The 25861-nt window shown below is 43.0% G+C and overlaps 1 protein-coding gene across 3 annotated transcripts in view; it reads left to right on the top strand.

Annotated features, from left to right (window-relative positions):
* PPM1H (protein phosphatase, Mg2+/Mn2+ dependent 1H) overlaps positions 1 to 25861 on the top strand; it is a 320891-nt gene that overhangs the window by 199474 nt on the left and 95556 nt on the right. For all 3 annotated transcript variants that reach the window (XM_058308360.2, XM_058308359.1, XM_071218925.1), the window contains one exon: positions 22119 to 22203. In XM_058308360.2, coding sequence (XP_058164343.1) covers positions 22119 to 22203 — 85 coding nt within the window. The remainder of the gene's footprint in view (positions 1 to 22118; positions 22204 to 25861) is intronic.

Raw genomic sequence — 25861 nt, 5'->3', positions numbered from 1 at the left:
GAAGCATCAGAAATCTGTCTCTTTTTGTTGCATCATCTTGCTGCGCCAGCTCTCCGTGTATGCGGTGCCACTCCTGGGCGAGCTGTACTTTTTTCACGCAGGGCACCTCTCCTTGGCATGCGGCAGCACTGCGCGTGGGCCAGCTCACCTCACAGGCCAGGAGGCCCTGGGTTTGAACCCTGGACCTGCTATATGGTATGCAGAAGCCCTATCAATTGAGCCGCATCCACTTCCTCTAATGGAGTCTTAATTAACCCCATACTTAGGTTCTGGGTGTTTGCAAAATGGGAAAAATAAGATCCAAAATATATTCACCCATATGTGGTCCCTGTGTGAGGAATGAGACCCATTAGGGAAGCTATAGAGAGAGCATTCTGTAGAAATGAGTTTAAACTCAACAGATTTCTGAAGGGTCTAGAGAGGAATTAGAAGTACCTGGACCCTACCTACCAATCTCAAGAAGTTGGACAGAAGATACAGTAGACAGAAGGTAAAGCAGAACAATTCATTTTATAAGTATTAAATTTTGCCCATAACACTCAATGCAAGTACCTTCATGAGCCAGGCTGGCACGTGTTCACATCTTCACTTAAGCTAGAATCAGGTGCAGGGCACAGGACCAGAACACCCGATTTGTCCTCTAATCCTGTTGATAAGGAAAGATTATTCCATTGATGGGGCAAATACAGAAATAAAATGAGAACCAAAACAAGAAAGCCCCCGAGCTTTAAATCAGAGCTACTTTAAGTCAGGCTAGCAGGAGCAAGCCTTGAGCTCTCTTATCCGGACAGACTCATTAGAATAAGAGTCAGAAGGGAGAATGCTAAAGTGTGGTGAGAGAGAGGGGTCCTGATTGCCTTCCAAACAGCCCCAACCCGTCTCTGCCCTTTTTACCTTTCCAGCTTGGTGAAAGGAAGTGAATCTCAAAAAAGAAAACAGAATCAGAGAGAGTGGGCAGTGGCATGGAATGGCATGGCATGGCCTTCTCTCAGGAGGCATAGTCCTGATTTTTCACCTGACAAGATATCTGAGAGTAGGGAGTGAAGTTCCCAGGAGCAAAGTGTATCTTACCTGACCCTAGCAGAAGAGTGAAGGGATTTTAGGAGATGTTCCTCCCCTAGTCAGATTTGGGGATTGTCGTGTAAATACCTCATCTTGCAGAATAACAATGCATGTTAGAATATTAAAGACTCAGAAAAGTCCTGCAACAAAGAAAAGTGTTTCCCAAACTGTTTTGAGCATGAGGACCCTATTTTTAGTGGGTGCCTATTATCCCTCAGAAGAGTGTTCTGTGGAAAACATCCATAAATAATAAGCATCATAAATCATAATAAATTGATTTATTCTGTGAAAGAGTTCACCATGTAGAGGACACTCATCTTCCTATGTTCTCATGTAATATGTTCGTTATCTCATCTTTGCTCCCTCCTTTTCTATATGCTTTCCCTGGAACACTTATTTCAATTCCATATAACTAACATGAACTACCATATAAACATCACTATTCCCAAATCGTTTTTTAGCCCTTACCTAATTCCTGAGCACACAACCACATTGCCAATTGCGTGGTAACTGGCCCTCCCATCCGGCCCTCAGGCATACACCCCAAATCGACATGCCCAAATCTGAATGTGGTTGCTTTCCCTCCAGCCCAGCTTCTCTCCCTGCCTTTCCTGTTGTTGTTAGCATCATCACCCTCACTGATCAAGCTGGGAACCTCAGCAGGTCCCAGACGTTTTTCCCCCTTTGCTTCCCACATATATCAAAGAAAATCTATTTAATCGATGTGTTTTATCCCTAAAGCATTTTTATCTTTTCCCACAGACACAGTCCAGACTCTGACCTTTCATTTGGACAATTGTAATAGTCTCAGGTAAATGAAAGGTTAAGAAGAATGTTTGCTGGGAAGGGGAATTTGGCATGGGAACCGTTTATGTATCTGTAAAAATAAAATTTTAAGTTACAGAAATGCTTAGAAAAATGTTGAGATTATAACATTAATATTGATTAACAGAGTGGGGGTTTAAAGCTATTAACCAAGAGAAGCAATGATGCTTCAATTCCATCCTGTCAGTCTCTCTACTGTCTGTGGAGTTCAGGGGGATCTGAACACCAATGGGAAATCAGTGTAACATTTTATCATTAAAGCCAGACTGAGGCCACTAAATACAATTTGTCTTTTCATTCATACAGTTTCTTAAGATCACAATTAAGGGCAGTTATTGTTACAAAATCACAGTAAAGTTCTAAATTATTGACAGTTTAACTTTTGGATATATGAGTTTCCTTCAGCATCACTAGTAACCTAGACTTAAAGTCCTTTTTCCTGCATACTCATTTAATCTGAAGAAAATGTTTCTCCATTTTTCAAATGGAGAAAATTGAGTCTTAAGAGTGGCTAACTAGGGAAGCGGACTTGGCCCAATGGATAGGGCGTCTGCCTGCCACATGGGAGGTCTGCGGTTCAAACCCCGGGCCTCCTTGACCTGTGTGGAGCTGGCCCATGCGCAGTGCTGATGTGTGCGAGGTGTGCCATGCCACGCAGGGGTGTCCCCTGCGTAGGTGAGCCCCACACACAAGGAGAGCGCCCCGTAAGGAGAGCCGCCCAGTGCGAAAGAAAGTGTAGCCTGCCCAGGAATGGCGCCGCACACACGGAGAGCTGACAAAACAAGATGACACAACAAAAAGAGACACAGATTCTTGCTGCAACTGATAAGGATGGAAGTGGTCACAGAAGAACACACAGCAAATGGACACAGAGAGCAGACAACTGTGGGGAGGAAGGGGAGAGAAATTTTTTTTAAAAAGTGGCTAACTGACTTGCCAAGCATAGCTGGTTCAAAGCTTGAACTAGACCTTGGACACTGAACCCTGGTTGCTTTCTGTTACACTTCAGCTGGGCTCCCAAGACCCCATTTCAGGGTTATGTTCAGTGGATGAAAGGTAGACTTCCCAAGCCCTTGCTGTGTAAGGAACTGATGTAGGTACCCAGCAGATAGGGCCAGAGAAGCCTTACAGGTCAGGCTGGCATACAGCGTCAAGACCGTATACCCTTACCTGGTCCACAGATGAGCCCACCTGCACTGCCAGATGGAAGTCACGTAGCTTATTTTTAAGGGCATGTAGCAAAGAGGTTGCTGTTTACTTCTGTGGTGCAGATTTCCAGACTTTCTCAATACCTTAAACAGTCTAGAGTTCATTGTTTATGGATCTGATTTTGCCCTCATGCAGTAGAACTAGTTCATGCTTTCTAGCATCATAAAGAAGCAACAGTGGAGGAAGCCTGAAGATTCTTGGCAGGCAAATATAGACAAAGCTCCTGCTTACCCTTTTGAAGAACTCCAAGAATAGAGACCCACAGCTTTCTATCAAATATTTAATGAGAAAATCAGGAAATGCTTCCCTGTTTCCAGCCACAGAACCTGACTGATTTGATTTAAATAGAATTTCCTCTTGTTTGTTTCCCTCAGCATGAAGAACTGGTCACCCAGCATTCTCTGAATAGAACCATTTCAAATGCATGAAAGAAAGTGTGATCAAATCACTTCTCTTTCCATCAGGCTAAAATACCACAATGCCTTTACCCTCCTTCATAAAGTATCTTTTTTCCAGCCCTTGAATTGTTTTTACTTCTCTTCTTGGGACTCTGTCCAGTTGCTCCATTCCATTGTCTCTTTAAGGAAAAAGGTACGAATTAGACACAACTCTACCAAGGATGTGACCAATGCAGAGGATTAGTAAAGAGATTGCTTCTCAGACTCTGTGTGTCCTACCTGCCTTGGCTCTCAGTGAACTATTGTAGTCATCAGTCTTGAGAGAGAGAGAGAAAGAGAGAGATCCTACCCTAAAAATGACCAGACGAGAGAGAAAAATTAAAAAATAACTTTCATTGTCTCTCCCAGTCAGAAACATCTGGCTACTCACTGTGAGGAGAGAAATTTCTTGCTTTGGGGCTTGAGAACTGGCTGACCACGTTTGTGCTGTGGGGCTGTGCAGTGTTGGGGATTACAGGTGTTGACCCTGTTCTTGAGAAAGACAGAACACATACTGTATGATACAACTGAAAAGTGAAACCTTAAGTATTCAATATGTGCTTTGAAATCTAAGTACACAGGAAAAGCTTTTCCAGCAAGGTGCTTTCAAAGCTGTGCAAAATGTGAAATAACGGTGGGATTTTCAGAAATAAATTTAGTTTGAACTCTAGTTCTTTAAGAGAAAGTTTTAAAATGCACTAACTGGGAATGTAAAATTGTACAGCTGCTTTGGAAAACCTTTTGGCAGTTCCTAAAAATGTTAAACATAGAGTTACCTTATGACCAAACAATTACTCCTAGATATTTAGCCAAGAGAAATGAAAACATATGTTCACACAAAACCATGTATTCGAAGTTCACACAAGCATTATTCATAATAGCCTAAAAAGTGGAAACCACCCAAAAGTCCATCAGCTGATAAATGGATAAATAAACAAAATGTCAGGTATGGGTCTCAATGGAATATTATTTAGCCCTGAAAAGGAATAAAGGACTGATACACACGGTAGCATGATGAACCTTGAAAACATGCTAGGTGAAAGAGGCCAGTCACAAAAGGCTACATATTGTATGATTCTGTTTATATGAAATGTCCACAGTAAGCAAATCCATAGAGACAGGAAGTAGACTGATTAGTGGTTGCCAGGGCCTAAAGAGAGGGAAAATGGGGAGTAACTGTTAATGGTATCGGTTTCTTTGGGGGTGATAAAAATGTTCTGAATTATGTAGTGATGATGTTTGTACAACCTTGTGACTATTCTGAAAACCACTAAATTTTATACTTTAAGGGGAAGAGTTTTATGATACATGAATTATATCTTTTTTTAAAAAACCATTAATTTAGAGATGTTGGTTTTTTACTTGTTTTTAGAAATAATAGGCACCTTGAAAACAATGTGGCTTTTCCGTGATAAGGAAAACACTGTGCTGTTGCCTTGGGTTTCATGAATGTTGCTGGTATAGCAAGATGTTTTTTAGAAAAGCAGCTGAATTAGGATATTGAGAAACTATTCTGGGTGGCGTGAACCCAGACTGGGCTGGTTGTGTAGGAAGCAAGGAACATCTGACTCAGTTATCTTCTTTGCAAATGGTCACTTATTTCTGCTGCTTTTTAAAGAACTGAATTATTTTTTCCCTGAGCAGTTTTTGTGAATACTTTTGCCTAGAAAATTGGTTGTATGTTTGAGGTCTTGTTAAATGAATCATTATATTTGCACAACTCTTCTTTAGTATCTTTCTGGAAATGGAATGACTGGAAACACACCCAAACCAATTCAGGCTCATGGGATTATTTTCTTCCTTCAGTTATTCTTTGACATCTCTAACTAGCATCTACAGCCTGACTGTTCTCAGAAGGTAGTAGCCCAGCTTATTCTGTAGTGTCCCTGCTTTCTTTCCCGTCGACACGTTTCTAATTCTTCTGAAGCAGACAGATGCTTCTGCTGCATCTGAACATAATCTGCAAGGTCCAGTGCTTTTTGACAAAATGAATGCCTCCTCCCTTACTTTGGAATTGATATACACTGTCGAAAACAATTTTCCAACCGGTTCTCTTTGTCACCTTGTACCAGATTTTCTCCTCCATTCTGGAAATGTGCAGTTTAATGTTGTGTTTCAAATCACTTTCAGCTGAAAAAGTATGTAATGGAATCAGGGCATCCCATGAATACTCTTAGCAGTGTCAAAGATGCCTTTTGTTTGCAGCTCTGTACACCAAGGGGACTGGTGACAACAGTGAAATTACATTAGGATCCTTGCTCAATAATGGGTTCTTTGTCCTTTATGATTTAAGAGAAAGCACTAAGGGTTACTCCCCCCATCTTGGAGTGTCTATATGTGGTTTCTATTTATTAGAATCTAAATTGTGATTATCACCTTCTGAGAACTAAAGTAGTAACTGTGTGGCTGTCGGCATTTCTCCACACCATGTGTATCAGGCTTATATTCAGAACCATTTAGTTAGAGCTGAAAGGTGCCTCAGAAATCATCTGGTCCTACCCTTTCTTTTTACAGGTGAGGGCATTGAGGCCCAGACTTAAAAGATTAGCCCAGTGTGGGGCTGACACCCGCAAATCCATTTCTGCCATACCACACAGCCCACGTCCACCACTGAGTGCATACATGTGAATTCCCTCCAATGACATGAACTTTCTGAGTTGGGGACAGCTTGAACACACAATACTTGTGTGGACATTTCCTAAGAACAAAGATATTCATTTATGTAATAACCTTAAATATCAAGTTATCAAGTTCAAAAAATTTAACATTGATATAAAACTTATATTCTTTTTTTTATTTTATTTTATTCATTTTGTAAAAATATTACATTAAAAAAATATGAGGTCCCATTCAACCCCACCACCCCCACCCCACCACTCCCCCCCCCAGCAACACTCACTCCCATCATCATGACACATCCATTGCATTTGGTAAGTACATCTCTGGGCATCTCTGCACCTCATGGTTAATGGTCCACATCATAGCCCATACTCTCCCACGTTCCATCCAGTGGGCCCTGGGAGGATTTACAATGTCCAGTGATTGCCCCTGAAGCACCATCCAGGGCAACTCCAAGTCCCAAAAACGCCTCCACATCTCATCTCTTCCTGCCATTCCCCACACCCATCATGCCACCTTTTCTCTGTGGACCTTGGATTGGTTGTGTCCGTTGTACCTCCATGTCAAGCGGAGGCTCAGATTCCACGTGGATACTGGATGCAATCCTCCTGCTTTCAGTTGTAGGCACTCTAGGCTCCATGGTGTGGTGGTTGTCCATCTTCAACTCCATCTTAGCTGAGTGGGGTGAGTCCAATAAATCAGAGTGTAGGAGCTGATGTCTGTTGAGGCTCAGGGCCTGGCTATCATATTGTCAGTCCAGAGATTCAAATCCCCTAAATATATCTTAAACCCCAAAAACTTATATTCTTGTTATAATTTTTTTCTTAAGTCCCAGTAATGTCTTTTTGATACTTTTCTCCTTCATTCTTAGATCCCATTGGATTATCTTCCTTCTTATTTTTTATTGTGGAAATACATATATACAACAAAAATCTTCCCATCCCAACACTTCCCAAGCACATCATTCAGTGGGATAAATCACATTCACAGTGTTGGAGTACCCTCACCACAATGCAATACTAGAACTTTCCTTTCACCCCACACAGAAACCCTGCATTCATTTTATATCAACTCTCCATTGTCCTTTCCCCACCCCTGATAACCTATACTCTATATTTTGAGTTTGCATATTCTCTGGTATTTTCTTTGTGGTTACCATGGAGCTTAAATTTAACATCCTGATTCTATAACAAGTTCATTTGCTTTCATACCAACTTCAGTAGCATTAATAAACTATGTTCCTATACCCATTCGCCCCCTCACTTTTATGTAGTTCTTGTCACAAATTACATATTTGTACATTATTAATCCAAAACCACTGATGTATCATTACATTTTATTCATTTGCCTCTTTAGATCCTGTAGGAAGTAGAAATGGAATTACAAACCCAAAATACAATTGTACTAGCCCTTACATTTACCCATGTCATTACACTCACCAGAGATCTTTATTCCTTTGTGCATCTATTGTCTACTATAGAACTCTCTTTAGTATCTCTTGTAGGGCCTGCCCAGTGGTGACAAACTCCCTCAACTTTTGTTTATATGGAAATGTATTACTCTCTTACTAATTTTTGAAAGATAGTTTACCGTTTTGCTGGAAATAGAATTCTTGGTTGGCAATTTTTTGCTTTCAGCACTTCAGTTAAGTCATTCACTGCCTTTTTGTCCCCACGGTTTCTGTTGAGAAATTGACACTCTTATTGAGGCTCCCTTGTACATGTCATATTGCTTCTCTTGCAGCTTTTAGAATTCTATCTTTGGCAACTAACAGTTTGACTAAAATATTCAGTGGCCTGAACCTATTTGGGTTTATCCTATTTGGAGTTCATTGAGCCTTTTGGATGTGTATTTTCATGCTTTCATTAAATTTGGGAAGTTTTCGGTCTTTTTTTTTTTTTTTTTTTTTAATATTCTCTCTGCCTCTTTTTCCCTTCTTCTGGGACTCCCACATAGCATGTATTGGTACACTTGATGGTATCCCACAGGTTCCTCCATCTCTGTTCACTTTTCGTCATTCTTCTTTCTGCTTCTCAGACTGAATGATTTTTTTTTAAAGATTTATTTTATTTATTTCTCACCCCCGCCCAGTTGTCTGTTCTCTGTGTCCATTTGCTGCGTGTTCTTCTTTGTCCACTTCTGTTGTTGTCAGCGGCATGGGAATCTGTCTCTCTTTGTTGAGTCATCTTGCTGCGTCAACTCTTTGTGTGTGTGGTGCCATTCCTGGGCAGACTGAACTTTCTTTCGTGCTGGGCAGCTCTCCTTACAGGGTGCAATCCTTGAACAGGGGGCTCCCCTTTGCGGGGGGGCACCCCTGCATGGCACGGCACTCCTTGCGCGCATCAGCACTGCGCATGGGCCAGCTCCATACAGGTCAGGGAGGCCCAGGGTTTGAACCGTGGATCTCCCATGTGGTAGACAGACGCCCTGTTCTGGGCCAAGTCTGCTTTCCCAGACTAAATGATTTTAATTGTCTTATCTTCAAGTTCTCTGATTCTCCTGCCAGGTCCAATTTGATGTTGAACCCCTCTAGGGAATTTTTAATTTTTGTTACTATGGCTTTCAGCTCTGCTGGGTTCCTTCTCATAATTTCCATCTCTAATTGATATTCTCTTTTTATTCATCTATCATTTTCCTGATTTCCTTTTTCCATGTTTACCTTTAGCTCATTGAGCATATTAGGACTTTTTTTTTTTTTAAACATATCTGTCTGGTTTGCCCCAGGTCTGGTCCTTCTTGTCAATGGTTTCTAATGATTTAATTTTCTTCTTTGCCTGGGCCATTATTTCCTGTTTCTTTATATGTTTTTTACCCTATTGTTGAAATCTGGGGACATTTTTTATATTTTAATGTGTTACTACTGGAATCTACACCAAAGTGCCTGCACCTTAAGCTTGTATCCAGCTAGTGTTACATCAGAGCTTTCCTTGAGTGCCAAGAGCTAACAACTACAAAGTAGAAGGAAAAAAAGAAAACACCTTCCCAGTCTGCACATTGACCCATGGAAGTGCTCTCTGTCGGAGCTTATGCATACAATAAATTTGGAGAATTGCTCCAGGCCAAAGCATAGGGGTCTCCCTGATCCTTTCTGTGAATGTCTTGTGTTGGACATACATATGTGTCCCTAAGAATCCCCCTGTTTACATGGTTCCAAATGTCCCCTCCTCCCTAGAAAACAGTTCCCCCCCAGTCCTGGGCACCGCACATATGTCCTACAGCCTGCATTCCCTTGCCCCAGGCAGCATGACTTGACACTCTTCCACAACATTCTGTAGGAGAGAGCTCTGGGAGCCACCTTATACAATAAGGCAAGTTCTGGGATGGTGGGTCCCGCAGACCACCACCAGATGAATTGGGGCAGACGTACATGCTTCCAGGATGTGCGTAAGTGTTACTCTGCCCTCTCTAGAACCAGGACCAAGGATCTACACACTTGGAGTGTCCACTAGCTCCACGCTGAACCAGTGAGGGATAGGAAAGGGGTCAGCCAGGGTGTCACAAGGTCCAACTGCTTTTAAGTAACCTTTTTCTTGATTCATCGCTCCCTTTACAGTACTCCTTTAATTGTTTTCTGGAGCTTTGAGAAAGATGTTTCTGCCAGTTCTTCCTGGTTGTACACAGCTTCTGTGGGAGGAGCAGAGCTCTGAAGCAACACACTCTGCCATCTTGATCGGGACAAGCTTCTACCTTGATTTTTGAGCTCACCTATATATTTTTTTTCCTCTGTATTTTTTTTTAAAGATTTATTTATTTATTTAATTTCCCCCCCCCCCCCCCCCGATTGTCTGTTCTTGGTGTCTATTTGCTGCGTCTTGTTTCTTTGTCCGCTTCTGTTGTCGTCAGCGGCACGGGAAGTGTGGGCGGCACCATTCCTGGGCAGGCTGCACTTTCTTTTCACACTGGGTGGCTTTCCTCACGGGCGCACTCCTTGCACGTGGGGCTCCCCCACGCGGGGGACACTCCTGCGTGGCACGGCACTCCTTGCGCGCATCAGCACTGCGCATGGCCAGCTCCACACGGGTCAAGGAGGCCCGGGGTGTGAACCGCGGACCTCACATGTGGTAGACGGACGCCCTAACCACTGGGCCAAAGTCCATTTCCCTCCTCTGTATTTTTTTCCCTCTTCTTTTTCCATGTTACATGTAATTCCTTTGTGTTTGGAGCAGAGGGACTGCTTTTTGTGCTATTTGTGCCTTCTATTGAGGCTAAAAACTAAGTGCTTATTATTTGCCCTCATGCAACTCTTCACCTAGCTCCTATCTGCAGAATCATTTGAATCTGAATTTGGACATTTTGTTTGATTTTTAAGGCCAAACATTTTACCTGAGAGGGCAGAAGGCCTGAAAGATGACATGCTATGGAATGTACTCTGGAAGAGCACAATCCTTAGGCTTCCCTGAGGGTTACAGAAAGAAGGTGCTAACAAAGGTTTTCCTTTATTTGCCCTACTTGATTCTCCAGACTTCCTCTTAAAATTTAGTTATTCCTTTGCTTGGATCTGAAACTTTCTTTATAGCAGTGGCCAGTGATTTAGAAGCTCTGTAGTATATCTAGGGAACATCATCTCATCTCAATAGAACTGAGAGTTGGGAGTGTGACTTTAGCCTCTACTCCGCAAACCTAGCAGCGTCCTATTGGGATGCGTGTAACATTCCAAGATGAAAGTTCTATAGGGTGAGACATCTCCACAATATAGCTAAAGTTATAGTTCCAGTTAGTTGTTGCATGTGTGTGATGACACCACATACTTTCAACCAGAGAGAGACACACACTTACAGTGTATGTTGGGCTGGTCTGCCCTGGAAGGAGGGAAATGTCTTCCAGACCAATAGAAAGAGTAACTGGCTGCTTCTGCCTCCCAGCAAGGATGTCTACTCCACTTCCTTCCATGCTGGAGGAGGAAGTGGCTCTCCCATCCTGCAGCCACTTCTAGTCCCTTGGGTGACTAGCTGGGCCTTGAAATCTGAAAGCCATATTTTGGTAGGTCGTCTTCAAGCAGTAAATGAAGCAATATGGGGGGGGGGTATTTTGTTTTGCTTTGTTTCTTTTTCAGTGTCACTGATTTAGCGGATGAAAATGTCCCTGAGGCTTCTGAATAAATCATACATGAATGTGCACTGTCAGTGCCTAGTTTCAAGCTCCTAGGCCCCCAGAGAAATGTGTCCATCAGGCCAGCACACAATGTGAGGTGGGGAAGGGTTGCACTTGTACAAACTCATTCCTTGTTAGGCTGAGAGTAATGAAATGTAACCATTAAGAGGAAGGGCTGATGAATTCTTCAGTCGCCCAATAGTCCCTCAGTCAGATCGTCTTTTCCGTTGTTTTTTTTTTTTTGGCATGATTGGCAGTTCTGAATCTACTTTTATGGGTCCCTGTTTATATGGAGAAAGGTACAGACACTTTTGGGCTTAACCAGTTCCTGCTTTTATAACAAAATTCAGCCACTGCAGCTTCTCAGTGGCTCCTAACACAGCTACTTTTGGGGCCAAGCCTGACCTCTGAGATGCATTTGGGTTCATGGATAGAACTTTGTGGACTGATGCTTGGATTCACAAACAGTGGTAGTGCTACAAAGGCAAATTTGCATTTGGTTGGACTCCAGGTCTTCTGGGAATACACGGCCAAATCTGGGCAAATAAATTTCTCTTCAAAATTCACAAAAAGAATACATAAGCCCTGTAACAGTTAAATAGTAAAAAGACATATAAAGAAAAATTAACCATCTCACTTCCTACCTTTCTTTCTACTCAGACATAACTATGTACTGTCAGGCTACCAGCTATCAGAGTAGTCAATTCAGACAACAAGCCAAATTGAAAGTAGGAGCCAAGCCTTTATTCACTTACTATGATAGTGCAGGCAAGAGACAAAGGAAAAGATAAGAGCCAACTCCTCCAATATTCCATTTTTCCCCTCCGGGTCAAGGTCAGTCAGTTGACCTTTAGCACAGGTGGAGGCCGGAGCTGGGAGCTGGGGATTGCTTCCTTGCTAAGAAACTGAATAAAAGGCACCTGTGGTTTATGGATCTGAGGGGAGGGACAGAGAAAGGCTGGGAATGGAAAAGTACTGAGGGTGAAGAAAAGGGATCTAAATTAGAGCCTCCTGTCCCCACTGTAAGGAAATCTCAGCAGAGACAACTGGAAAGTCCTTGAGCCCCACTCCCATAAGGAGGCTTCCAAATAGCGGCGCCTGGGCAAGGAATGCAGCTGTGCACCAGAGCACGGCTGGCGTTTGGTGAAGTCTAATGTGAGGCGGGCACCTCCCTGATGGAACCTGCCAGGCAAAGCCTTGGTAATTGCCCGTGGATTTTTTTACCTGGAGCGGGACTCCTCATGTCCCTATATAGATATAGGGTATCTATATATAGAATTTTGTTTTTACAAAAATGGCATTGTTCCACACATTACTGTGCGGCTTGCTTTTCTCAACTAGCAGTATATCCTGGCTACCTCTAGGATACATCCTGTCACAAAACAGGCTAAATGCTCTTTAATGAGTTCATATTATCTTATAAAATACAGCCTAATCTATTCAGCAGTTCCCCCTTCTGATAGACATTAAGGCTGTGTCCAATATTTGCCACAACAAACAATGTTGAATTATGAATTCCTGTATGTACATCCTAATGGACTGGTTCTTTTATTATTGGAGGTACAGCTTTTTCATTTACTATGTAGTTTTAATTTTAATAGATTTAAAAGTTATAACAATTCGTATTCCCACCAATTAGGACTTTTTTCTCTCACCCTTTAAGAACTACCACTACTACTACATAGTGTTAATTTCTAAAAATAAATGTTCACTATCCTGATAAAAATTTATGTTTTTACTTTGTTTTTCTAGACTAGTAGAGCATCTTTTTGTTTATTGCACTTTTGCATTTTCCCTTTTGCCAATTGCCTAATCACATTTTTCATCATTTTTTTTCTTTTGCTTATTTGTGAAAAGCCTGTTGGAAAATGTCAGTCCTGCTCTGAGAACATCATGCTCAAGTGGGATTTAACAGGCATTATTGTGGTCTCCTTAAGAGAAATTGTAAAATCAAGCAAATATTTGAAATGAGCATTCCATTTGACCTTTTATTTTCCTCCTCAGTTAAAGTTTTGACTAACTGAGGGAAGGAAAAGGTGTTTTTTACTCCAAAATGTGATATTGGAGGATATAAGTAGCAAGATTTTCTAGGAACTCATTTCTGAACTCAAAATTCTTACCAGTTAGACGTAAATCGCCTTTATCCTTACCTGTGGCTAATTTTTGTGTGTGTGTGTTGGGGGGCAGCATCTGTGAGATAGTTTAAACAACATTCTAAAAGAAATTCATATTTCTATAGTATTTCATTTGCACTTGTCTTCTAGCAGATTTTATCAACAATTTTATAGTTATTTCTGTTCTTGTCATAATTTTGCTCCTCATTAAAAGGCCTTTTAATCTTTTGTCTTTCTAAGCACCTATCATAGCTTAGGGTAGGCACTCAATATTTATAGGCTTATGTAAAGTATAGATTTTTTTTCTATGCTATGTGTGTAAAATTCTCTTTTTTTTAATTTATTTTTATTTATTTCTTCTCGGCCCCCCCTCATTCCCCCCATTCCCCCATTCCCTGCTCTCTGTGTCCATTTGCTGTGTGTTCTTCTGTGTCTACTTGTGTTCTCGTTAGACCGAGAACCAATCCTGGGACCTTCTGGAGTGGGAGAGAAGCAATTACTCGCTTGCGCCACCTCAGCTCCCCGGTTCTGTACCTCTTCCTTTTCTCTCCTCTGTGTCTCTTGTGTCATCTTGCTGTGCCAGTTCTCTGCATCGGCCAGCTCTCCTGCGGGGGGCTGCATTCCCACGCAGGGCGGCTCTCCAGTGCGGGGCTACATTCCCACATGGGCTGAAACTCTATGTGGGCCAGCTTGCCCTCTCCAGAGGCCCTGGGCATCAAAGCTGGACCTCCTATATGGTAGACAGGCGCCTAATTGGTTGAGCCACATCTGTTCCCTATAAAGTATGGATTTTGGTATATTTAAAGTAAACCGTGAGGGAAGCAGATGTGGCTCAAGCGATTGGGCTTCCATTCACCACATAGAAAGACCCAGGTTTGATCCCCGGGGCCTCCTGGTAAAGGTGTGCCCACCGGGTGAGCCAGGCCCACACACCAAGCAGCACAGCAAGATGATGATGCAATGAAAGAGAAATGCAGGGCAGAGTCAAGGCAAGATGCAACAGAAACCAGGAACTGAGGTGGTGCAAGTGACAGGGAACCTCGCTTGGTGTTCTCCAGGATCGAATGCCAGTGAAGCCTAGAGGAGAAAACAAGAAGAGAAGACCAAAAGAAACAGACACAGAAGATCACACAGCAATGGACACAGATAGCAAAACAGCAGGGGGGGGGTGGGAGGGGGAGGAAGAGAAAGATAAGCTTTAAAAAATAAACAAACTGTGAAATGACATAGTTGGCATATAAGAGGTCAAAAGGTAAATCCTTAGCTTTGAATATGTGTGTTGTTACCCTACTAAAACCAGTATATGTGCATGTCCAGATTAAGATCTTGCAATTGACTCATAAGAATGCATTAAACATTTTCTATAACAAATAATGCCCCATCTACTATACAAACAAGAAATTGTATGTAAATTAGAGTCCCTGTGTCTGTGAATGAAAGACTGACCTTAACTTTGGGGAATATGCTTAAGAACCACCTCCTTTGCCCAGCACTTCTCCCTGCCCCCCCCCCCCCCCCCCCCCGCCCACATACACACACTCTCTCACCTCTTCACCCTCCAAGCTCCCCCGCTATTTCCTTCTCACTTCCTATCTGCTTTTTCACTCTTCCACCATATTCTTCTGACTGCCCCTACAGGTAGGGTGTGATAAGAGATACAGAGGGGGAAGTAGTTGCCAAATGATACATTATCTCAACCCTAAACTTCCTCAATCCCCAGCAAAACCCTTGGGTAGGGAAATGGGATGTCACCAAATTCTGACCATGGTAATATCCACAGGTCCAGATCTGAGGCCCCAAAAGAAAGGTCAGGGCATGTGTCTAGCTCTCCTTGACTCTCTGTGTACAGCTTTTTTCAAATTTCCTTAGGAGGAAACAAAGGCACTTGGCACTTAAACATAGCATTACCATATGATCTGGCAATTCCACTTCTAGGTATATACCCAGAAGAATTGAAAATGGGGACTCAAATAGATATTTTAAATTAAAATGTGCATAGCAGCATATTCACCATAGCAAAAAGGTAGAAACAACCCAGGAGCCCATCAACAGATGAGTAGATAAACAAAATGTGGTATATACTACATGGAATATTATTCAGCCATAAAAAGGGAGTGAAGTTCAGATATATGCTTGTTGGGAATTGAATCAAAAGACATATTCAAGTTCTAACCCCTGGTAAATAGGACCTCTGAAGATGTTTTTAGTTAAGGTATGTCCACACTGAATAGGGTGGGCCTTAATCCAATATGGCTTATATCCTTATAAGGAAAAGAAATTGGAAATGGAAGAGAAGCCATGGGGAACAGAAGCTGAAATTCAACAGAACCTGGAAGAAAAAGAAGATGCTGCCATGTGTATTGCCATTTGATGAAAGAGCCAAGGAACCCCAAAGATTGTCAGCTAGCCAAAAGGTACCAACCCTAGAAGGAATCAAGCCTTCTATCTGAAACCATGAGTCAGTGAACTCCTATTGTTAAGCAAACCCATTATATGCCATTTGTTTTAAAAGCTAGGAAACCAATAAAGTTTTTGGTACCAAAATGTGTGGTGGCATTATTGCAAGTACCTAAAAATGTGGGAATAGCTTTGGAGTTGGGTAATAGACAGGCTAGAAGAATTGTGAGGTGCTTGATGGAAAAGCCTAGATTGCTTTGAAGAGAACTTAGATAGAAATGTGGGTGTTAAAGATACTTCCAGTGACGACTAAGAAGGAAATGATACATGTGTTGGAAAGGTGATCTTTGTTATAAAATGACAGAGACTTGGAAGAACTGTATTCTGATGTCCCATTGAAAGTGGAACTTGTAAGCAGTGAACTTGAATATTTAGCTGAGGAGATTTCCAAGCTAAGGGGGGAACACACAGCCTGGCTTCTTTAAGCTTCAAGTGAAAGGTGAGATGAAAGGGACAAGCTGAGAACTGAACTCTTAGGCACCAAGAAACCAGAAATTGGTTGTTTTAAAAATTCTCAGCCCATCCAGGTAGCATGCTCTGAGGCTAAGGTCAGAAATAGCTCCATTCCTGAGCTTTGGAAAATGACTCCCCAGAGAACAGGGTTCCATGTGAGGGTTTAACTGAACACCCTTTTGCTAAAGAGAATGTGGCTGAACATGGATCCTGGCAATTTCAGTGGAAGTCAAGATCAGAAATACAGTTATTCAGGAAGGATCTTTGAAAAAGTTCTATTGTCTGATGGTTTCGACGGTCCAGAACTGCACACAAAGCTGACAAGGCTTTTGCAAAATTTTTATGAGTTGAACCATTGCCAGCCTAAGCTTTCAAAAGGGGCAGAGAAAGGATGAATTGAAGGAAGAATGACTTCACGGACAGAACCATGGAAGCAAAGGCTGGTACATCAAAAAGATCACCACAGGCCGAGAATGTGGGCCCACCCCAGCTCTTGAAGAAGGTGGGCCTTGCACCGCCTGTTTCAGAGAGCCCAGCTGCCATTCCAATGCTCAGAGAAGGTTGAGCCTGTGTCCTGGCATTCATGGAGAGCCGGGTACCATTCCCCACTGTTCAGTGTTTGGGGAGAGCGTGGCTGCTGCTCCATCAGGCTTAGCAGCCACAGATGACTGTGGATAGCTCTCAGACCTCGAGATCTAATGGAGTTTGTCCTGCTGGGTTTCATTCTTGTTTGAAATCCATGACCCCTGTTTTACCTCCAGTTTCTCCCCTCAGGAATGAGAATATCATGTGGCTCTGCTTCCATTGTATATTAGAAGCAGATAACTTGTTTTCTAGGTTTCATGGTCCGTCAAACAGAAATTTTGCTCTAGGTTGGACCACTCCCATGACTTAAATGAGACTTTGTACTTGGCATTGCTCTAAAATAGCTTAAGTTTGGGGGATGATGCTGTGGAATGACCATATTCTGTATGTGGGAAGAATGTGTCATTTTGGAGTCCAGAGAGTAGACTATTAAGGATTGAATTATGTCCCTACAAAAGTCCTGTTTAGGTCCCAACCCCTGATTCTGTGGGTGTGGACTTATTTGTAATAGGACCTTTGAAGATGTTATTGGTTAAGATATGCCCACACTGTGTGAGGGTGGTGCTTAATCCAATATGGCTGTTGTCCTTAGAAGGAAATTGGAAATGGAAGAGAAGACAGGGGGAGCAGCAAAAAACTAGAAGTCAGTAGAATCCAGAAGAGAAAGGAAAAGATGTCACCATGTGCATTGCCATGTGATGGAAGAGCCAAGGAACCTTGAAGATTGCCTGCCGGCCAGGCAGAAGATACTGAACCCAGGAGAAAGCAGGTCTGCTAGCCTCTGGAACCAAGAGCCAGTAAACTCCTGTTGTTAAACCGACTCATTGTATGGCATTGGTTTTAGCAGCTAGGAAACTTATCAGTGCTACAGCATGGGTGGACCTTGGAGCATAATATTGAATGAAATAAGCCAGACACCAAAGGACAAATACTCTATGATTCCGTTTATGTGAAATATTGAAAATAAGCAGATTCCTAGAGACGGAAAGTATATTACAGGTTACCAGGGGCAGGGGCAGATGGGTGGGAGAAATTGGGGTTTAATGCTTAACGGGTGCAAAATTTCTGTTTCGGGGATGGAAAGGTTTTCGTAATGGTTGAGGTATTGGTTGAATATAATATTGTCACTGAATGGTACACATGAAAGCAGTTAAAAGGGGGAAATTCTGTATTGTGTATTTATCACAATAAAAATTTATTTACAAAAGCATTTCATAAGATAATGAAGTAGAAGATATGAAGTGTGCAGGGGTTCCATGAGGGGAGGGTTAGTATGAGATTTGTCAGCTTTCATATGCACTCAGTTCTCTTTGAAATCCCTTCCCTCTCACTGTCCTACTCCAGATTGGAGACAAATTGATCCCGAGATCAGATGGATGAAAGAGGGAGAGATCAAAAGGAAACCAGGCATCACGAATTAGAGACTAGAAAGGTTGGCAGCCAACCATGCTCTAATCTTTAATCCATGGGATGCTCTGATAAAGGAAGAACTGGTTAGTTCAAACAGAAGTGAAAAATGTTCAGTGCATAAATAGATTTGGTGTATTTACCTATTTGAGAAAGTAATTAGGTAGGCTACTCCTGCAGTGAATATTAGAATTAAATGCAGATACCTAGTCTATTTCCCCCCTTTTCCCCATCCCCACTAAGAATAGGAACTCTGCCTCTTTTCACCTTTTCATTTGAGTCACTTCTTAGTGGTGATTCAACCAGAAGGACATTTTCTTAGATTAGTTAGTGTTTGGGTTTTTAAGGGCTCAGATTATATACAATTAGGCAATTACAGATAATGTTACTAAGAAACGTCTTCTGTCGGGCCCTCACTTCTGGATACTTCTGTTCAGCCACCTACATCCAGCTCACTAGTCATCCATTTGGTCACTTATCCATCAGCACACAGTTGTTGTGTGCCCGCCACATGCCAGCAGAGCATTGAAGATTAAAAGACAGTGGCTTAGGCTCTGCCCAGAACAGACACTTAGGGTAGTTAGAGACAGCCATGGAAGCCAAAAATTGCCATGAAGTCTAGTAAGGGCTTGATACATTGAGGCAGGTGGCATCATAGCATCACAGAGAAGGGATGTTGACGGCAGCCCAGGACAGCAAAGGAAGGCATTCTCCTGAGCTGAGTCTCAGAAATAGGCTGGGAAGAGCAGATGTGAAAAGAGTAGCAAGAGTGAGGCTAAAGCCACAAATATAGGCAAGAACCAAATTGTGAAGGAAGTTGGGAATGCTAGGAAGCCACTGATAGGCTTCAGGTAGGAGTGGCATGATGGGAGTGGTGCTTTACAATCACCTTGGAGACCCTGTGGGGCAGGGGTCTGAGGAGGGCAGAACTGGGGACAGTGGAGATCAATTGTGTTATGCAGGCAAACTGATGGGGACGTGAACCAAGGCATTAACAGTGGGAATCAAAGGAAGGGAGAGATTCATGTGCTCTTGGGGAAGTGAAATCTACAGGGCTAAAATGGCTCCTTGGCTTCTGGGAGAGACAACAGGGTGCAATGTAGTATTGTTCACTGAGATAGGGAATACTGGAAGAGGGACAGGTTTGGGGGTGTAGTGGAGACAGGGTCTTTAATTAAATTTGAACCATGCAACATATGTGATACCTGTACTTATCCCCACGGAGAGGTCTATTGGCAGTTGGCTGTTCTAGGCTGGAGCACAGCAGAGATGTATGGACTAGAAAGGGTGTTTGGAATCATCAGCATGTGTAGACCTTAAAGCCATTGATTCATTCAATAAATATTAAATACCTACAATCAGAACCAGCTTCTTCATCATGCAACCTGTGCAATCACATGGGGCCCCCATCCTTAGAAAGGCCCCACTGTTGGTTTAATGCTATGCTGTCCAAACCTCTTGAAATATTTAATTCTTGAATGAGGCCCTACATGTTTAGCTTTCTGGGTCCCAGTGAAACTAGCCAGTCCTGCCTGCAGTGCCCTTGCCCTGGGCACAGTAGAGGGGGCTACAATTTTGTGCAAGACAGATGTGACCCTTGCCTTCAGAGCTTACAGTCTAGCATGGAAGACAGGCAATTAATAATAAAGTGCAATGAGTTCTTTGTTAAGAGAGGGGCCAGGCTAAGCCTAGCGTACATCATGGAAGGAGAGGCAGAAAAGTTTGAGAATCAGTGTCACTGAGAGGGAAACCAGAAGGAGTATCCCGGAATTCAGGTTTGGAAGTAACCATCAAAAGCTGCAGGGAGTTCATCAAATGCAATGAATGTCCGCATGATGATGATGGAGGGGATTGTTGCTATGGGGGGAGGAGTGGGGTGAGGGGGGCGGGGGGTATATGGGGACCTCATGTTTTCTGAATGTAATAAATCAATATTAAAAAATTAAAAAAAATGTTTAAAAGCTGCAGGGAGAATAGGAAAGATTGTGTGTCCCGTGACTAGAGCAACAAAGGGGCTATTTGGTGACCAGAGTGCATTGAGAAAAGGACTGGAAACCAATTTACCACTGTTGGAGGGACATATGGAAGGTGAAGGAGAGGCCCTGAATGTAGAGTATTATTAATTCATAAACCTTGGCTCAGCAGTAGAGGAAAATCCCTGAAGGTGGGTTGACTGCCCCGTCCCACCTTCTTTCCAGTACTCTCTGATTCTCCATCCTCTATCAAATTCCCTACTCCCTAATTGTAGTTATTCTCAGCTGATAATTAGGGCAAAAGCCATCTGAATTAACTCATACTAATTTGTGAATGCTATCACCTTTTTTGGAGGTGTTTGCCTTTTTTAAAACAGCTCTAGGTTTATAAGAAGAAATCTTTAATTTGTCACATTTTAGGTGCTGTAACAAACAAAGTGAGAGACATTTGGAATTGAATGTTACAGCAAGAGGCATCCTCTTTCTAGAGTCGGCTCCCCTAAATTTTTCCAGTTCTTCAGAGCTTCCACTCTTTTTCTCCTAGACCCATAAATTCTCTGGAGCCCCCAAGACTTTTCTGTCATCTGTCCCCCTGCCTTCCTCCCTCAACTGGTTTCTATGACAGCAGCAACTGGGGCACAGGTGGTGAGGGGCTGGGGGAGGGGTCACGACAGCTGCGGCTGCCTCTAGTGGGAGGGGGGTTGTCGAGGGGCTTCTTGGCACCAAGATTCACCCTGGAGTCAGCCCTGAGAACCTAGGCATCATCAGCCCAGAGGAAACTCAGAGCCATTTCCCACGTTTGTGGGTTTTTACAGAGAAACGTGTCAGGTCCCCAGGTCGTGGGCTCCCTGGTCTGTGGGGTTAATACAGAACGCTATTCCGCAAGCCACTCCCATTTGTCGTAGAAATGGCGACTTTCCACCACAATTATCAGTAGCTGGAAAGGGGCTGTCAGGAGCCACTGGAAAGCTAAAGGTCTGCGACATCGCTGGGAATAGACCTAAGAAAGGTTTCTGCAGAGTCAGAGATCCAACAGACTCTCCTTTAGACATCTGCTTTGGGGAACTCTTTTCTCTCAAAAATCCTTCAGTCAGCAATAGCTCTCAGGCACATTTTTGGGGTCCGTAAATTTCCTGAGCTTTAAGATTAGGTGAGAGTGACTTCTCCTGAACCCAGGAGATTACTCTAGAAACTCGGGTGTTCTGAGATTTTAATGTGCATAGGAATCCTCTGGAGATTTTATTAAAATGTCAATTCTGATTCAGTAGTCTGGAGTAGAACCTGGGGTTCTGTATTTCTAACCAGTTCCCAGGTGAGGTCATTGCTACTGGCCCACAGACACTGCGTAAGCAAATATCTGACAGTTCATTGTCTGCTAGCCACATGTGACTATTTGAATTTAAAGTTACTTTAAATCAAATGAAAATGTCAGTTCTCCACCTGTACTAGCCTCAGTTCAAATGCCTGGGAGCTATAAGTGGCGAGGGCCGCCATATTGGCACACACAGAGGGCCTTTACATCATCACAGGAGGTTGTGTTGGCTAGCGGTGGTCTAGAATGAGCCTCTGTTGCATTGCTCATTCAGTCATCCGTCCATTTATTCACTGAGCATCTGTAATATGCCAGGTGCAGTTCTCAGTGCTGGGGCATTAATGTGCAATTCCAGCTAGCAGAGGTGGTAAACATACTAGGGTGCAATATGATCAAAATAGAGGCACCTACAACGTGGCGAGGGATCCCAAGGCGATGAGAGTGAATTCTGCTGTGCAGGTTGGAGGAGAGTGTCTCCTCGGCTTTATGTGTGTGACCTGGACCAAACCACGGTGATCACAGAATTGGGGTACTTATGGGATTGGCAGCTGACTTTGCATTTTCACCATTTCAGGGCCATAATCATCAGAAATGGAGAAATCATCCCCATGTCTTCAGAATTCACCCCCGAGACTGAACGTCAGCGACTTCAGTACCTGGTAAGAATCATCTAGGTTTGGCAGATCCTAGTGGCGACACGGATGGTGTCGGAGCTGTTTTGGAAGAACACGTTGCTCCTGACATGGGAGGAGGCCCACAGCGGTCGAATGACATATGGTATTAACTCCCCCGCACACACCTTCTGGATCTGCGTGTGACAAAACACTCCACCTCCATGAATTTATTCTTGTGGCTGATTTTCTTCCATCTGTGTCCGTTGAAGACACGGTGTGCTCTATTTCTCTTAATCGTTTGATTTGTACAATATGAAACCTAGTTTTGAAGAACACCTTCTCCATTGGACTGTTACTCACTTTAGCTCGCACAGAGGGGCTCAGTCTAAATCACATCAGGCATGGCGGCTCTGAGTTCCCCCTCACGCTGCCTTCATGATCAGATAGGAACTCTGAAGGGCCCTTGGGGACAGACACAGTTGTCTGAAAACCTGTTTCTATCCTGAAAATAAATTCTTTATATAGATCACCTTCTTTGGTGTGACTGTGTAATGAGAGGGCTGTAGGAGAGCTGTTTGTTTTTTTACATATTGAGAATTTTTTGCTTTATTCACAGATTTGAGTTTTCTGGGAAACAGACTAGACTTTCTTCCTTGTCCCCAAATTCCAGGGCTAGAGCCTCAGGCTTAGAATCTCAGTTAAAAGTGACTTTGGTGTAATTATCCTAGATTACTTTGGGGTAGGCATCTTTGGAGACTCAACTGTAAACTGTAGTTCTGTGGATGAAATCTTTTCTTGCCTACTGGCTTGCAATATAGCTAAAGTAAGACAAAACTGCTAAAGTAGCGACCCTCTGCTTTTAGGAAAGAATTGAGACTTTAAAGAGACTTTGTCCATGTCTCTGAATTTCAGTGTGTATGAAGTATCAGGGTTTGATTACTTCGGTTCACTTGGAAAGCAGCTATGCACTTTCCCTCTGGGGAATGTATAAGGATGTATTTCCTTGTCTGTATTTTTGTTTGTTTTGCTCTATAACCAGCCTTTGTTGCCTGTGTCGTTATCTGGTACATAGGTCGGCAGGAATCCAAAACCAGTGCACAGATGCTGCTTAGGATATTTCTTCACTCTTTTGTCTCCTACTGTTTTCAAGCCAGCTGATGACCTTGGAGCCCCTACTAGGCAACCCAAACTTTAGAGCTCTTCCTTGCCTCTTCGACAGTGTAGACAGGCACATGGGACCCTGCAGAAGCCAACAGAAGATCTCATTCTAGGCTCAGTTGAGTTCATGGAAGGCTCTTAAACTCTCCTGGCTTCCATTTTGTCATGTGTGAATTGGAGAGCTAGGTTAGAGGTCAGCAAGTGCGTATGGTGCAAGGGTCCTCCAAATAGAGTTCACATCACTGGCTTTCTCCAGCCCATCTTCCATAGCCACCAAAGTGACCTTATCACTGGGCTTCTCACTCCTCTGCCTAAAACCCTTTGGTTCCCCACAGTCTAGAGAATGAAGGCCCTGCTTCTTAGTAGACCCAGAATTTGGTCTTTCACCACCTCTCCAGCATCATCTTGCAGTCCCTGCTCCCCCTCCTTCCCATGCTCCAGCCACAGACAACTAGCTTCCGTTTGACAGGGTGTCCTGTCATGTCTTTACCTCCATGCCTTTGGAAATAATACTCTTCCTAGATGGCCCTTCCCGCTCTTCTTGGCCAGGAAAACTCCTCATCCTCTGAGGCCCCAGCACAAATGTCACTTCCTCTGGGAAGTAGCCCTAAACCTACCAGAGGCCCCCTCATCCGTGGTCGCACAGCTCTTGTCTAGGTGCTGGCAGTGTAGCTCTTGGGGTTATATTGTTTTATATTGTTTGTCCCTGCTTCTGTCTCCCCTCTCCAGCCTGTGTTTAGGGGGCAGGCCCTGTACCTTCATCACCTCCTATTGCCGATACCCAGCACAGTGCCTGGCACGGAGGAGGTACTGTGTCAGTGTTTGTTGACTGAGCAACCTAATGAACCAGTGTTCATGTTGACTTCCCCACCACGTCCCCACCCCCCAAAACCTGTCACAGCAAGGAGCGATGCCTTTGCCTCCCCTCTGGCCCCCTCCTCATCACCCCCTGCCCCTTACCAAAACCTAGGTTCTCTCCCCTCAAGTTTCTGCTTTCCTCCTAGAGGGTTACAGGCTAATTTTTTTCACTTTTTATTTTGAAGTAATTTCATACTTGAAAGTTGTAAGAATGGCACAAAGAGCTCAAAAGGTTAAGTAGGAATAGGAATGCTAAAACATTTCAGATTAAATAATATGCACATTGGGCTGGCTGTGATGTCAATTTGGTGTTAGAGGCGTATGAGTTCAGAGCTCAGCTTTGTCACATAAGTGTGTGTAGGATTTCCACAAACAGCTTCAGTGATCCCCAGCTTCATCATCAGTAATGGGAATAGAAGTACGTCACAGGGCAGGTATAAGGATTAAGTGAAATAATACAGTGCTCATCTGATGAAATAATATCACATTGTATGCATCTGATTATTGTTTTATGAAGAAATCCTGCCACCTCAAATCCTTCCAGTCTACAAGCCACAGTAATTTATTTTTCCATCATGTTTTTTTTAAGAACCACTTCCAGTGTTGATGAGATTAGTGTACATATTGGTGTCGCTCTTGGTGTGGACAGTACTGACCCACACCGATCAGAGCTTACTATCTTGATTTCTAAAAGGAGAGAGCACTGTCCACATACTTCCTTTTTAAAAAAAATTTTATATTTGAAATAATTTCAAACTTACAGGACAGTTGCAAAAAATACTATAACATCCCCATACCAAGATCCACCAATTTTAACCTTTTGCCACATTTGCTATATCTTTCTGTCTGTCCATCTATCAGTTTTCTAAATGTTTGAGAATAGATTATATATGTCATGCTCCTTAAATACATGGTACTTCCATGTGTATCTCGTAAGAACAAGGATATTCACTTATGTAGCTATCTTAAGTGCAGTTATCAAGATCAAGAATTTTGTTATAAAGCTTTCGGTTTGCATTCCAGTTTTTTTATATGTCCACATTCTTTTTAATCTTTACTGTTAAACAGGTTTCTCCAGTTTATAAAAAATATTCTCCCAAGACCTGGTTAGAATGCTTGGAACATAAAATGCTCTGGTTGTTAAACTTCTTGGTTGTGTCAGGAGTCCAGGAATGTATGCTTTGAAATGAACAAACCCAATAATATTTACATGCTCTATATTGTGGGTCTTTATGGAGAAATGGTTGAAAAATTTAGGAGACTTATAGCATAAAAATCATCCGTGGTAGAATCTCTACAGTAGGGAAGCAGACATGGCTCAGTGATAGAGTGTCTGCCTACCATATGGGAGGTCCAGGGTTCAAAGCCAGGGCCTCCTGACCCATGTGGTCAGCTGGCCCACGTGCCATGCAGGGGTGTCTCCCAAGTAGGGGAGCCCCACACACAAGGAGTGCACCCCACATTGAGCTGCCCCACATGAAAAAAGCACAGCCTGCCCGGGAGTGGCGCCACACACACGGAGAGCTGGTGCAGCAAGGTGATGCAACAAAAAGAGACACAGATTCCCAGTGTTGCTGACAAAGAATATAAGCAGACATAGAAGAACACACAGTGCATGGACACAGAGAACAGACGATCGGGGAAGAGGGGAATAAATAATAAAATAAATCTTTAAAAATCTCTATGG

The sequence above is a fragment of the Dasypus novemcinctus genome, chromosome 12 (genome assembly GCF_030445035.2).
Source record: "Dasypus novemcinctus isolate mDasNov1 chromosome 12, mDasNov1.1.hap2, whole genome shotgun sequence".
NCBI lineage: Eukaryota > Metazoa > Chordata > Mammalia > Cingulata > Dasypodidae > Dasypus > Dasypus novemcinctus.
The sequence above is the reverse complement of the archived record's forward strand: the minus strand, read 5'-3'. Positions and strand labels throughout refer to the sequence as shown.